At 34.4% G+C, this 16,438-nt stretch overlaps 1 protein-coding gene across 3 annotated transcripts in view; it reads right to left on the bottom strand.

Annotated features, from left to right (window-relative positions):
• Nucleotides 1-527: 527 nt before the first annotated feature.
• GABRB2 (gamma-aminobutyric acid type A receptor subunit beta2) overlaps nucleotides 528-16,438 on the bottom strand; it is a 506,583-nt gene continuing 490,672 nt past the window's right edge. For all 3 annotated transcript variants that reach the window (XM_063928757.1, XM_063928759.1, XM_063928758.1), the window contains one exon: nucleotides 528-12,400. In XM_063928757.1, the coding sequence (XP_063784827.1) occupies nucleotides 12,056-12,400 (345 nt within the window). In that variant the 3' untranslated portion in view covers nucleotides 528-12,055. The remainder of the gene's footprint in view (nucleotides 12,401-16,438) is intronic.

The following is a 16,438-nucleotide window of genomic DNA, read 5'->3' as shown; positions in this document are numbered from 1 at the left end:
TATATACAGAGAAAAAAATTCAACAAACTGGGTGGAACTATACTAAGACAAAAAATCAGTCTAATAAAGTAGGTGTAAAAAAAGCAGTATACAGAAAAATAAAAAAATGTATAATAAAGAGGATACAGTATAAAAGAGATTCTTCTATGACAGATTAAAAAAAATAGGAGGTATGTTATCTTTTTTAGAAGGCAGAAGGTTACAGTGAGGGAGGCCCAACACATTTCATCCAAAGACTTCATCAAGGAGCCTGCACACTGAAGGGTCTGTTTTTCCCTTTATTGCTCCTCTCCCTGATGCCAAATCAAGATCATACATAGCTCAATTTTTTGCTAGCCATACAACAGTGAAAAAGCGATCCAATTTCATCCAGCAGTTTTTGAGTGATGCCAAAACATAGAAAGACAAACAAGGAGAAAGGTTCTCTCTGTCTCTCTCTCTCTCTCTCTCTCTATATATATATATATATATATATAGCCTTAAAAAATCCATAGGAACCATTTTAATGAAAGACAGTACAATACCACTTTTAATTTAGTCCTTTATTTATATCTTTGAATTCAAGAAGTACACACTAGCCAACATTGTTATATATTTACATGCTGCAACTGTTTGCAAGAAATTCAAGAAAATATCTTTTATGCACTACTCATTTACAATCATATGTTTACTACCTCATACATTATGAGGCTGGCAGTCTTTTTTATGAAGACTAAATTGGAATCTAGTTTCCATTACAGTTTTGCTGTACCAAACCATTGAAGAAAAATGCATTATGTGCATATAAGAAAGGTTAAAATGTAATCTATAAGGCTGATGAATGCTGCTGTAAGAAAGCAATGTGGATATAAATCATTTCCAACAATTTTAAAATCTTATTCCATACTTTGTATACAGTTGTTAAAGAGTGTGAGAACTATTTATTATTTCCATTAACAACATTATTTTGAAAAGGTACAGTATGCTTGTCATTTTTTCTATTTCAAATAAATTTAAAATATTTTGATTGTTGAATTTAATTTTACAGTTTAAAAGAATGAACATAAACACTTGGAAAATAAATAAAATATAATAGCAGTAAAATAATAAGCACATATATTTCCCAAGCTTAAAGTGCAAAAATGCATTTTAATAAACACAAAATTAAATTTCCAGGTGAATTGAAAATATTAATTTTGTAAAAGATCTTCTTTCTTACTTCTGCAAAGTAATTATGAGAACATTAAAAAATGGAAGCCCACTTCTTTATTTAAATTGGTTGACACCATTTTGCTTGGTAATTCTATTAAGCACTATAAAACAAATTTACATATATATTGATGTATTTTTTATTTTGGATCATTTATTTTTTGAGAATCAAGCATTTTAGCTGTGTTTTTCCAAAGGAAAGATATACTATTTGTGCTCACATGATCCATTGTGTGTCTGTATGTGCTTAATAAAAGGACTTACCTACAGTATTGGTGGAATATATGTTTAAAATTAAGATCCATAAGGGAATTTATATAGAACTACAGTATGTGAGAGCAGTATATCCAAATTTTAAATGCACCATTCCAGTTACATCTTTATTAGTATATGCATATTGAGAGAACAAAATAACACTATTGATTTTGAAGGAAGACTTAAAACTAATGTAATGCATCATGTGGAATTTTCTACCTGAGGATGCAGTAGCTTTTATATGTTTATTTATATATTCATATTTCATGGTTTATGCTACTGAAATAAACAAGTTGTCTATAGTACAGTAGGTTCTATGGATATTACTCAATTCAGTCATCTTGAATCTTTCAACGTGAGCGGTAGTGTTGGGTTTGTCAATGCTATAATGCTTTATTTTACCCTTTCAAGACCTTGGCAAGAATCCAAAATTGTTAGAAATAAAAACATAGCATTTTTTACCAACAATTAAATGTATATTTTGAAAATGTTCTACATCCACAATTGACTTAATTACAGTCAAAAATATATACAAAACAAGCAGTACCACCATGATTGCATAAACACCCATGCAAATAGAACATATGTCAGTGGTCAAAGAACTACAAAGATAAAAGTTTCCATCCAGATTAAGTTTTAAGAAACAGATATGCATGTGGCTATCTATCAGTTTTTCCATGGTAAATCAGTTAAAATTTAAAAGTAGACATGTTTGCTTTTTGCTGAACTGAAAGTGGATCTATGACAAAATTCAACTCTTTTGTTTAACTTGACTTTCACACTGGATTTTGAAAGTCAGATAATCTCTGTGCAATTTTTCTAAGGCTGCACACACATGGAATTTCTGAGTGTCGATGATAATGCTGTCGGATAATGTTTGTTTCTCATTATTTTGTGATCAATATCATTTATATAGTAGCATTTCATGTATGCTTCACATGATAGAAGATAATTAGACATATTTCCAGTCCCAGCTGTTTACAACAAGTTGCTGAACACACTTCAAACTTAGCATAGCATGGACACTGATGGCCTCAAATATAGTTGCATATATGCATCCTTTTTTTGCATAAAATATATATTTCTGTAATGCAGATGAAAAATACTTAAGCTCCTATCTGTATGCCAATTTGGCTGAATACATTAAGGCCATTTTCTTGTAAATGCAACTTGAGGCAGATGTGGATACAGGAGCACATACACCTGTCAGGAGGCAATATCACTTGTGACTGCTGGAGGACTGGTTCAAAATGCACAGTGATGATGATAAAGAACAGCTGCATAAACCAAGTGCTTCTCATCTGCTACAATTTGACTGGCTATAGCCTACAGTCTCCAGCTAATTGTGTTTAATTAATTTTTACTGTGGCTATATTATATGGCAGTTCACAGTTTTTACTTTTAAATTTAATGCAATGGTTCCCAAATTGGATTATGTGGCACCCTGCGGTTCCACGGGTTGGAGCACATATATGGGTGCCATGAGTTAGTGGTCCACGACCAAATAATATTATTTATTGTCAATGCGAGAGGCAATACCAGTTCTGGTGGATTATGGACAAGCAGAAGTTCAACCCTGTCCATGATCAAATGACCCTAAGGATGACAGGAAGGCATATTTTACTTAACTTAATACTTTTTTCTGAATTTCTCAATAAGAATCTTTTGGCCTAAGGGTGCAGTGAGAAAAATACTGTGAACCACTGCTTTATGGTTATCATTAAAGAAAAGTTCCTATAGCACTAGTTTCAGGACTCAGCAGCTATAATAGAGGAATAATGCTGAACCTATAGACAAAATGTGTCAGCCAGCTACTTGGATTGAACAGCCATAAAACTGGGACGGGAGGTTCCAGATCACGTGATTTAAATTTCTCAGGGGTGTCTTTCCTGGACATTCTGAGCCATTGATGATTATTTTGATAATATGAACTAGTGGTACTAATATATATTATCTATGCTGCTATGAATTTATTATTGTTGATATATTGATTTAATATTTACAGTCATTGTGCCAATGAAGCAAAACATTCCCATTGCACTCAGATGTAGAAAAGTGGCAAGTGATAGCTTAGGCAGTGTTATTAATTAATCATTATTTCACTGCTCAAGTCCAATAACTCCATTTCATTTGTACCACTGCAAGCACACAGCCAATTATTGCATTTGCCAGAGATGGACACAATTAATACATGCTGTATGTAGTTCTGGTGCATATGGAATCCTGAAGCATATGCAATCATGTAGAAAAGAAGCATTTAGAGATCCGACTCATGTAAATTTCTTATTTTCAGCACATTTAATGTCAGTTTTTTTCGCAAAATATGTGCCCTACTCTGAATCAGAAATGTTTTCAGCATACAGCTGTGAGCAGGATGTGGTATGCATCGTTGCAGTCCGGATGCCGGTGGTCATGTGACCAATGCTTGAATCCTGACACCACTCGGAATCCTGGTGCCAGAACACCAACTGCCAACATCCTGAAGGTAAGTATCAGGGTGACTGTTATAGGTATGGGGGCTAGGGTTAGGCACTAGAGGAGGGGTTAGCCATAGCTGTCACCTTCAGTGTCTTAGCCTTAACCACCACCCCCGAATCTTAGCCCTAGCCGCAACCCCAGGAGGGTTAGGGTAGGGGACAGGAAAGGGGTAAAAAAAATTACCCCGACCCCTATCGGAAGTCTCATGGTCGGGATGCTGGTGTCAGTCATGTGACCGTTGGCATCCCAAATCCCAGTCATTTTTATTAAACCCCTGTAGCTTAATGTGGACAGAGACATTCTGTTTCTGTGTATGGTTGCTTAAACTTAAACACATGTTGTTTCAAAGCCTTATATAATATAATGTATAAAGTGAATGTAGTTAAACTTAAAAGAGTGTTGAGTTTAAAAAATCAAGGGTTTCTCTAACCGTACACATTCCTCAAAGTCAGCTACTTTACTAATTGCTGGCAACAATGCCTCTGCCAAACATGTTACTCGGCAATGGTAATGTAAAGACAAAAGGAATTCTGGATTGGCACACTGCCAGTCAGAGGGGCTATGACAGCAAAATATTTCAGTATCAGTGTTGCTGTCCTTGGGTGGGAAGGACTTAAAAAAACAGGTGCAAAGTTCTGTAAAATAATATCTGGGGTTTCAAGGTAAAATAATATTCCATTTCCACTAAAGTATTCATATTTTTGTTTAATAGAAATGTAATACATATTTTCATAGACTTGTATTACATTTAATTATGCTTTACAGAAAAGGCATTGCTTTTCATTTTTATGGTAAAAGCAATAGCATAGCTATTAAGTGGTTTTTAAGGGTTCCAAGGAGCTTTATGATAGCATTGGCAGTCTAGTGGAGAGCGCAACAACTTATACCCTGTTTTAGTTACACTCCCTGATAGATGAGCAACTGCCTGTGTCATCATTATGGACTATTTGTTAACCATCTATTCACTTATTTTTGTAGCTTTGGGGTGCAATTTTTTGTGTATCTGTAGACTATTAAATTTTAAAAATTATTATGAGACTTTTGCAAACTATAGCATTTAAGTTATCTGCTATATTTAGTTTGTACTGCTTTTTTAATACATACATTTTTTTATATATTTATTATAGCATTTACATTAATGCACAACCTTATTCTCAAGCCACTACTCTACACTACAATACTGTATTACATTTATTACCTTAAGCCTCATGGTACATACTGTAAAATAGTAAATCAAGTAGTTTTAGTAAATCAACAGCACATTACATTAAATCAATATTAAATTAATAGCAATTAAAATATGGTGTTATACTGTACAAAGGGACTACTACTAATGTAAATATATTTTGAAATTTATGAAAATTTTAATTTTATATAATAATTAGGAATTGAACATCAAAATATTTTTTTACTTTTACAGTATCTAGCACAGGGTATTTTGGCAGTGTTGGTCAGAATCCAACCTATTTTGCTCTGTTTCCAGGACTAAAATAATGTCTGTAAGTTAGCTTATCAACCCAATGTTTAGTACTACATAAAAATTATTATTTAGCTAAAGTGAATTTTTCGACTTAATGATGCTAAAGCATAATACTAATGTGACAGTACATGCTAATAAGAAATCAAATGAGTACCATGCAGGCTTTGTGACCGATGTTTTCATTCCCAAATTTTATGTTAAGAAACCCTTATTTAGAGAACAGTTTACAGTGAAACTAATTATAAGCTAAAGACAGAGGTACTAAGGCACATATTTGCACACAATTATTTTTTAAATCAAATTCTTTTTAGAAATCATAATACAATGTTCTTATAAAATAATTTGTTGAAGATCTTACTTTGGAAGACAATGACTATTAGTGTTCTAAATTAAGTAATTATGTTGTGTATGTATAGTTTCACAAGAGTAATATATAATGTTTTTTGTGAAGTTGTGTTGCCTATAGAATAATGATGATAATAATAATAATAATAATTATTATTATTAGTAGTAGTAGTAGTAGTAGTAGTAGTAGTAGAAGTAGTAGTATTATAAACATCCTTTTGAAAGTCTTAAACTGTAAATATCTTAATTGTTAATTTCATCATGTTTTTCCTATGCTATCTTGTGTCTTGAAGTAAATAACATTTTTGTATATTTAAAGTCCTATTATTATTATTACTATTATTATCATCATCTATTATTTATATGGCCTCACAAGGGTTCTGCAGTGCCTTACAACGTACATAAATATATGAACAAAACAAGAGTACAGTGACTTACAATACAAGACAATGCAGAACAAGTACATGGTTTATAAACATTCAAATAAACACTCAAAAAAGTGGCAGAACCCAAGGGTTAGGTGTCATTGGAAGGAGAATGGAGTAGATGATATTCTAAGTAGGGGAAGGAAAAGCATATGAGGGAAGAGGTCCCTACTCACAGAAGCTTACTTTCTAAAGCAGAGACAGAGATGACACAGATGGGGTAGGCAGTGAGCGTGTGGGTTAGTATGACACCTGGATTGCTTAGGAGCTCATTTGAAGTTTTGGTTAGAGGTGGAGATTCTGTTAGGGAGAGGGATAGAATTCCAGAGGTAGAAACCAGCAAAAGCAAAATCTAGGAATAGGGAGTGGGAAAAAGTAATCAACTAGCAGGATTGATGGCATTCATTTATGGAGCAAAGAAGGCAGGTGGGAGTGTGAAGGGAGAGAAGGTCAGAGATGAAAATGGGAGTGGATTGGATGAAGGCTTTGTAATTGAGTGCAAGAATCTTGAATTGGCTTCTGAACTGGAAGAGTTCCAGTGTAGGGCTAGTAGGAGAGGGGAGGCAGATGTAGTAGATTTGAGAGGTAGATGAGCCAGGTGGTAGCATTGAGGACAGACTGGAGTGGAAAGGTGGGAGTCAGGGAGGCCAGATACTGTAGGAGGAGGTTACAGTAGTTCAGTCTAGAGATGACAAGTGAGTAAATGAGGGTCTTAGCAGCATCCTGAGTGAGAAAGGGTCTGATCCCAGAAATATTTTTTAGATGGAAATGATAGGACTGCAAAAGGTTCTCAATATATGGTTTGAAGGAGAGGGAGGAGTCAAGGATAATTCCAAAACACCGCACTTTGGGGCTAGAGGAGATGGATGTACTGTCAATAGATAATGACATTTTTTATAACATACAGTAGGATTCTTAATAATGCAATCTTCCTATATTCTTATGCATTTAAACTGGATGGAAATCTTTAATGCAGTTTGTGGTACTAATAGCCACTGACATACATGGCACAAATGTCAATTTATAGACCTGCTTACATTCTACTGTTAGTGTGGATTCTTTTGTGGTTAAAAAATACCATATCCATTCACCCTCATATCTACTGTATGAAAAAGCCCAGCTCTGAAAAACAATAAAACAATAAGCATAATGATATCCAAATCACTAAAGCAAATCAGTTTTTGTTGAAAATCAAGATAACACAAAATAATTATCAAATAAAGGAAAGCATTTTTCATTATTTACAAGTAAGCTATAACACTTTTACTGTACTATAGTATAATTTGCCCTTGCCATTATGTACAAATAAGAAGTTAAAAATGTTTTAAGAAAGTTCTGAGTGTATTTACAAACGGTCAACTTTAATGAATGCTCACATCTATGACCTATGTACATGTAGCAAAATGTTATGCATCACTACATCAGTGTATTTTCATATATATAACACTTACATTACTTAGTTTCTAAAAATCTTCATATTTTTGCTTCTCTTGGTTGTTTAACAAGTTTTATGTATTGTTCATTTGACTGGTTATCAGCATTGGTATAAAAAATAGGAAATAGACAAGCAATGAGTAGATTTGTCTAATGTGTGTTGCAAAGGGTTTTTTACAGTACTAACATCCAGTGTGGTATTTTGTATTTATAGAATGCAGTCTAGAATGTCTGATTTACAAGACATAATATGTTTAATTTTTTTCCCCAAAAATCACAAACGTAAAAGTTTCCTGTATTTATTGAACCATAAAAAATTGGTATTAGCTTATTCCTGTGATCATCCACCATTTTATTACATACACACATTTAATATGTGTACTATTCACCTACTGAAGCTACATTTCAAGTACTGCAAACTTAATTGAGATGTGACACCGAATTTTACGCCTTTTGCAGAACCATGTACAAATAAATTATGATTGTTCAATAGAATTACTAAATGACTAATTTACTGCTATGCATTTTGTGCTTTTTCCTCATAAATGAAATAAATGTTAATAATAATATGCTATAATTAATGTAAAAATTCTCTATTATTTTATAACCTCTTTACAGACATTTATATTTATATATATTTATATATTTAAGAATGAGAAAGGATATATCTATAGACATTGTAAAATAATTTACCCAATAAATACCCTGCATTTGTATTAAATATAAACAGAGCATTCGTCATGGAAACACAGACACATGATGCTTAGATTAGGAAATGCATACTATCATACTTGCTAGCAGTCATTTACAGTAAGTATTTACAGACACGTCTCAAAGATTTCTTTAAAGCTGTACCATAAAATAAGTCAATAATTAAACTTTACATTTGGAGAGGTCATTAACATATTGCTCTGCAACATGCTGCAAACCCACCAACAACACCAAATAGTATTAAGCTTTGCCTCCGACCTTGACATTCAAAAACACCTTATTTGCTGGATTGTCAGATTGCGCAACGTTTTTGCTAGCAATAACGGTTTGACATTGCATCTATGCCAATACGTTTTTCTTTCTGCCTGAATGATTAGGAAGACAGTATCAGTTGCATGTTTCCTTTTAGAATATGGCTGTGTATGTATATTGTTATTTTGATTGGTCCAGCTTTTTCCTAAAAAGCAAAGTGGCCCCAAGCAACACTAAATTAAATTCTGTATCTATATTCAATAGAATTCTTATCATTTAATCTTTCTATGCTCACTACAGCCTAAACTAATTAAATATACATACTGATTTTATTTTAAGGCTTTCAACAGTTTTGTGATCTACTACAAAGCCAGATTTAGTTTTTACCACTTATCATAACCTCAAATAAAATCACGTCATGATAAAGCCTTATGGATTTCAGAGTAAAAAACACAGTTTGGTTCACATAATATGGGGCAAAGTGCTAGACTGTTGATATATGACTGGGTTACAACAAATCATTATTTCTTGCACCATGTAATTATGTATGCACATTTGATTATCAGCAAGCTGCCTCAACATCTGGACATTTAACTTGAGGTTATGGTATAGAAATCTATGGCTAAAAACACATGAAAACGTATATTTTATCATATGTAAACATTTTGATACAAAAAATTTAAATGTAGTTACAGTAGCATTGTTTGGGCCAGCATTAGAATAGGGGGACACCAGTGGAAATATTATTATATAGTCCACAAAAAATGAGAGCTATTTAATCTGGTTTAATATTTCGGTCACATGAAAAATGCAAAAGACTGATATGTATATATATACCTCTATGTCTGTCTGTTTTTACCCAGTTTTGCTCTATTACTGTTGTTCTAATAGTAAAGCGCAACGGAATATGCTGCGCTATATAAGAAACTGTTAATAAATATATATATATATATATATATATATATACACACACACAGAAGTGTGGGATTAATATTTATTTCTGTAGTGGATCTAGTAAGATTCCAACAGCATCTTGATATGGTACCCCCTTCAATTTTTAGCTGTAAGGGAAAACTGCCCTGTTGACCTCAAGACAAGAGAGTAGCTACTGTATAAGTTGATTCACCTATAAAAATCACAAATTAAAAATAAAACTAAATGTTTTGTTGCAATTTAAACCCTCCTTCATGTAGTAATTTAGCAAGAGATTTCTTCTTTTAAGGCAAGTAAAAAATATGGCATATTTGACGCCAGCAATAAAAAACATAGCATACCTTTTTATCTCTCCCTTACATGAAATGCAAGCTTGTATGTGAATGAAGCTGGCTTTTAAGCAAGAAGCACGTATAAGATGATTCTGAACCATGCTGAATTATCTACTCATGTGCTGTACCGTACTTGGAACATTTTGTACCCTATACACAAAGCCCTCTAATAACGCTAGCATGCAATATTTAAGGAGCTGATACAGTTCCTTATTTCAACAAAGCAGGCAAAGCTCTTACATGTAGCACTTGGTTAAGGATACAGATTAGCTACAACATGTACATTCTATTCATGAGTTTACATTCTGATTCCCCCCTCCAATGGTATACTAATTCTACATTCTAGTATAGTAGTGTATACTGTACATGCTTTCCATGAACAATAAGATTTGCCAAGTTTCCCAAGCATGATACAATATAAACAAATGGCTTGTGATGAGTATGATGTTGACAATAAACACATTTTTAAATCACCTTTGGAATACCATGACCAAGAAGTACAGTTACTGTGTGTTTCATGTGTTATGAGTGGCTACACTTGATAAATTGCAGTGGAATTCTGTTTTTATTACATTCATAGTAATGATCAGAAATGGAAATGACAAATATAGACCCCATTAATTTACTACTTTACATAAACAAATTCCTGCTTCACTTTGCATAACTACTAAAAGGGAAAAATCTCTCTTCCTGCAGAAAATTTAATTTTTGATAGTGGTTGACCTTGAGAAGATTGAAAAAAGTTTTCAATGTCTTAGGGGCCTATATATCAAGTCCTCTCAGTTTAAATATATTTGTATTGTACTAAAGGTTTGAGCACAGGGTATAATCATAGATAACTCCTGCGTTCAGCTAAGTAATGCAGAATAATGCATTCCCAATTTTTTCATGTGTGCTGCAGTCTTCTTCAATATATAAAGCTTTTCAGATCTTGATCCCTTGATAGCTTACACAATCTTAGACATCTCTAATGTACTGGCTTCAACACTGCATTAGATACCATTGTGGTAGCCTTAACTTGCACATGTGTGGTCCGATGTTGGTGCATTCCAAGAGGCAAACTTTGTTTTCAGATTCAATGTCTCAACAAGAGCAGAATGATAACGATCTCCCAAATAAATTCCTTATTAACGCAATATAAGACAATAAGGGTCAATAAGAAATAGGCTCCATAGAAAGAAAAGAATCAATTAGGAATTTAAAAATCTTTTGTGAAGCCTCTGATTAGGATTTCTGGATTATAGGAATTTTTTTTCATGCGTTAATGATTTCAACTAAAATTCATTGTATGCTAATTAAAGCACAACAGTTGCTCTTATAAAATAATTACTGTTAAATTAGGAAGTGGTAAATTAAATGAGATAAATATGTTCAAATAACTAAAAGTGAAAATATACAGTACCATAAGCAAAGCAATAAAAAATAAAAAAGGGTAAATGCAAGTATTGGTCAATGGTATTTCAAATGTTCAACATTTTTAAGTCAATGAATGAAGAAATGTAAATTATTACTGATAATAAAATATCTACTAAAACAAATGTATGTGGTGTTACGTAGACATAGAAACTCAAGTTTAACTGGAAAAAAAGTGTTGCTGCTGTAATGAAAAACTAATACACAGATGCAATTCAATTTAGCCTTTAAATGTTTAGTTATCTGTAGAGTTGGATGAGATGAAATCATACTTGGATGTAGCATTTAGTGGATCCGCTGGGGGTTACAGTACCATCTGACTTTCTCCTACTGCTTGGACTGCCTAGCTTTCAAGAAGGCTAAGCTAGTGGTATTACCCCAGTGAGTTTATATTCCCAACGGATCCAGCAAATGGCACATCTAAGGTAAGCTTTAGAATTGTGTAATAACTTCTTCAGTTCCATCCAAAATGTATATAGTATTTTATTTTGTCAGTCTTCTTTAAGCATGTTAATCAAGACATATCATATACGCTTGGTGTTGCTTTAGCTCTCACTTAAATGCAGTGAACAAGAAACCCTAATCAGGGACAGAAAAAAAAAATAATGTCATAAGAAAGATGGAAGAGTGTTATTCATCTAATGAGTTTAGAATGAATTTGTACAACAGACTCTACGGTGGAAAGTGCCAGCAACTAAGGTGTTTTAAAATAGCTTGTGTCCTGAATATGTTTTGTTTAAGCCCCACTTCCGGTTCCACACATAAACTGAACGGGCATCCAGTTCTTGTATACTGTATGGCATTAAGTCTTAGTTTACGTAATAGAGCCAGTAAACGATGTTGAAGAATGAAAAGACCACAGGAAAGATCATGCGTGACCATCTGTCTATGGCGTTTACATCAGTCAAGTCAGGGATTGTAATTTTCAACTGGGAAGCACGTCTCCGTAGTCTGCTTTTTTTTTGAACATGTCGTTCTAAAGCATTCCGTCCAAAGCTGTGTCTGGGTAATCCGGCTTTCCGGTACTGGATACTGGAAGTATCATAAGCCAACATAGTGCTTCTTGGATCACCAAGGCCCATCACAGCTTCTGATGCAGCCATCTCATTTTTAATTTCAAGCGTGCTTAATAAAATATTTTCATGTGGATCCATCTACAAAGCAAGGGGAAAAAAATCTGTTGCCTGGACATTTAATGTGATTTTTTTTTACAACAAAGACATTGGGGTAAATGTAATAACCTGCAAACTGCATGCATAGATGAGTTCCGTGCAAATCTGTCTAAAGTTTTAAAAACCTGGTTTTGTCTTTTTAATGAATGCTACTTTAAAACATTGGGCAGACTCACACAGAAACCAATGATTCCTGCAGTTCGCAGGCTTTCACATTTACCCTGTTGAGCAATACAGTATGTTAATATAATATTTTAGTAGCGGAATACATAAGTAGGAAGATATTATTAACCTACTAGAAGAAAGAAAATAAAGCACGTGATCAATTGCAATGATAGGAAAATAGAAGATGAAATCAAGTTAACACTAAAAAAATTATTTCACGTAAATTGTGACTTTGGTTTTGAATGAAACCTTAAGACTTTATGGAGGAGATTCAATTCTAAATGTCGGCTACGAAATACTGCATTGAATGTTAGGACAAAGACATTTCACAATATGTAAAGTGAACAATTTTTTTCCGCAATCCAGAAAAGGGGCACTGCAAAATGAGTGAGGTTGAATTTTCAACATTGATGTGTGCAGACACACATAGAGTAGAATTTAATTTCTTACTATGGGGCAGATATCCTAAGCCTTGGAGAGTGATAAAGTGGAGAGATAAACTACCAACCTATCAGCTCCTGTCATTTTTCAAACACAGCCTTTAACATGGCAGTTAGGGGCTGATTGGCTGGTACTTTATACCTCTACAAACTTTAGTACATTTGCCCCTATATGACCTTTGATGTTCTATTAGAGTCTGGTTCTTATTAATTATTGTTGACACATCTTCAAGAAATAATCTGAGCATCCCTATGATATTTAGTGGTGTTGTCACATGCACATTATATAGCAATATTATATTAAAAAACACCTGTTAGATTTTACACTTAGAATATGCAACAAAACAATGTTTTCTTTCATATTCATCTTTCTATGTATACAGTATATAGCACTCACATCTATTGTTCTAAATATATTCTAAGGATCGCAATACTTTTTGCTATACTTTCTACAGCCTGAATTGTTTCAACAGTTGTGTAAACTTAGAAACTTAGAAATACATGCAGGTACTTATTTATCATGCAATACCATAAGAGAGCATCTTATTGGCTCCAAATGTATTTTGCAGCAGGACAAGGACCCCAAACATACAGCCAATATCATTAAGAGCTATCTTCAGCGTAAAGAAGAACAATGAGTCCTGGAAGTGATGATATGACCCCAACAGAGCCCTGATCTCAACATCATCAAAACTGTCTGGGATGACATGAAGAGAAAGAAGGATTTAAGCAAGCCAACATCCACAGAAGATACTTGGTTAGTTCTCCAAGATGTTAGGAACAATTTCCCTGCCAGGTTCCTTCAAAAACTGTGTGCAAGTGTAACTAGAAGAATTGATGCTGCTTCGAAGGTAAAGGGTGATCACACCAAATATTGGCCCTCATTCCGAGTCGTTCGCTCGGTATTTTTCATCGCATCGCAATGAAAATCCGCTTAGTACGCATGCGCAATATTCGCACTGCGACTGCGCCAAGTAATTTAACAATGAAGATAGTATTTTTACTCACGGCTTTTTCATCGCTCCGGCGATCGTAATGTGATTGACAGGAAATGGGTGTTACTGGGTGGAAACACGGTGTTTTATGGGCGTGTGGCTGAAAACGCTACCGTTTCCGGAAAAAACGCAGGAGTGGCCGGAGAAACGGGGGAGTGGTTGGGCGAACGCTGGGTGTGTTTGTGACGTCAAACCAGGAACGACAAGCACTGAACTGATCGCACAGGCAGAGTAAGTGTGGAGCTACTCTAAAACTGCTAAGTAGTTTGTGATCGCAATATTGCGAATACATCGGTCGCAATTTTAAGATGCTAAGATACACTCCCAGTAGGCGGCGGCTTAGCGTGTGTAACTCTGCTAAATTCGCCTTGCGACCGATCAACTCGGAATGAGGGCCCTTGTTTTGATTTAGATTTATTTTCTGATTATTCAGTTTGCATTTTGTTAACTGATAAAAAAATAAACCAGTAACCTTTTTATGTTTTAAAGCATTCTCACTTCACAGCATTTTTTCCACACCTACCTAAAACTTCTGCACAGTACTGTATACAGTATATATATATATTATATGTATAGATATACACACACACACACACACACACACACACACTGCGTGTGGGCGTGGGTGGGTGTGGCTGTGTGTGTTTTTACAGTATGTGTGTGTTTAGATAGATATATTTTATTACTTTACACCTTAGTTTTGGATTGCTCATGATATGCAACACCAGTTGACATATTGATTGGGTACTGTAAACAAATCCCATGGAGATTTGGTCCTGGTGACATGATAGCATCAGGCATATGCTGGTTCATTTGTTGGCAGTCCTTTCAATATCCTCCATCACATCACAAAGATGCTGTATTGGATTGAGATCTGGTGACCATAGAGGCCATTGGAGTACACTGAACTCATTATCAGGTTCATGGAACCAGCTTGAGATGACGTGTGCTTTGTGACATGGCTTGGTTATCCTGCTGGAAGTAGCCATTAGAAGATGTGTAGATTGTGGCCTTAGAGGGATTCACATGGTCAGCAACTACATTTAAATGTTAGTCAATTGGTATTAGGGGGCCTAATATGTGCAAAGTAAACAATTCCTGCACCTTTACATCACATCACCATCTTGAACTAGGATAGATCCATGGCTTGACGTTGTTTAAGCCAAATTCTGCACCTACTGTCAAACCAGGTGAATATTTTGTAATCTTGAACTGAGTAAGTTTTGGTGCCCACTGTAGTTTCAGTTTCATGTTCTTAGCAGACAGCAATGGAAAGCAGTGAGGTCTTCTGCTGCTGGAGCCCATCCATTTCAAAGTTTGTGATGCAATATCCTCTTCTGCATTCCACTGTTCTAATGCATGGTTATTTGAGTTACTGATGCCTTCCTGTCAGCTTGCATTAGTCTGGCCATTCTCTTTTTATTTCTCTCATTAACAAGGCTTTTGTTGTCCATAGAACTGTGACTCACATGATAATTTTGGTTTTCTGGAAATTCTAGAGACCATGTCTGTATGCTTTCAACATTGAGTTGCTGCCACATGATTATCTGATTAGATTTTTGCACTAATGATGAGATGATGAGATGATGATTTGGTGTACCAAATAAAGTGGCCACTGAGTTGATAGTGTGTGCGTACATGAATAAGAAGCATGTGACTCTAGCCAGCACATTTGTGCAATTTGTGACAAGGACTGTGCTGCACTATTTGTTTACAATTACCTGTTCTCCATTATTATAACACATGGGTCATTGTTGGGTAGAAACATGTAAACCAATTCTTGGAAAAGACATGCCAGGCAATGATATATAAAAATAGATGCTCTTTAGAGCATCAGAATATGATGGCTCTTTGCAATTTAAAAACATACCAGTCATATATGGGCAAAAAATGTATGTAATTGATAAGTATAACAAGTTGGTCAGTCTGGGTTATAATCATGCCAGTTTTAGGGGTCAATCCAATTAAGTGCGAGATGTGCAGACATTTGCACTTATGCGTGCTCCTGAGAATTCTCCAATTTGTTGTACTCACAGCGGGGGTTTGCAAATTTTCAGCCATATGCAATGTGATAGAAGTGAAAAAGGGGGTGAACTTCCTAGATCCCCAATAAATGACAATTTTGTTTGCAGAATCATACAGAAGGCTGTTAGTGGTCATAAGGAAAGTACTGGAGGTATTTAAATGTGTGCATATTGTATTGAAATTTTTTTTGTATAAAAGGCAACTTTTTTGTTTATGTTCACATAAAAAAAATAAAAATACAAAAAGTAGGAAACAAGATGGGGGTACTTTGAGATTACTTTAAAACATTTTTTTTAAAAACAATTAAAAATACTGTAATAGAATTTGTGGTACATAAAGCAACAGAGTAGTTGATTTTAGGGTAATTTGAGATAATAGTTTTTTTGAAACCCCAA

This window comes from Pseudophryne corroboree, chromosome 6 (genome assembly GCF_028390025.1).
Source record: "Pseudophryne corroboree isolate aPseCor3 chromosome 6, aPseCor3.hap2, whole genome shotgun sequence".
Taxonomy (NCBI): Eukaryota; Metazoa; Chordata; class Amphibia; order Anura; family Myobatrachidae; genus Pseudophryne; species Pseudophryne corroboree.
This window is presented reverse-complemented; position numbering and strand designations above follow the sequence as displayed.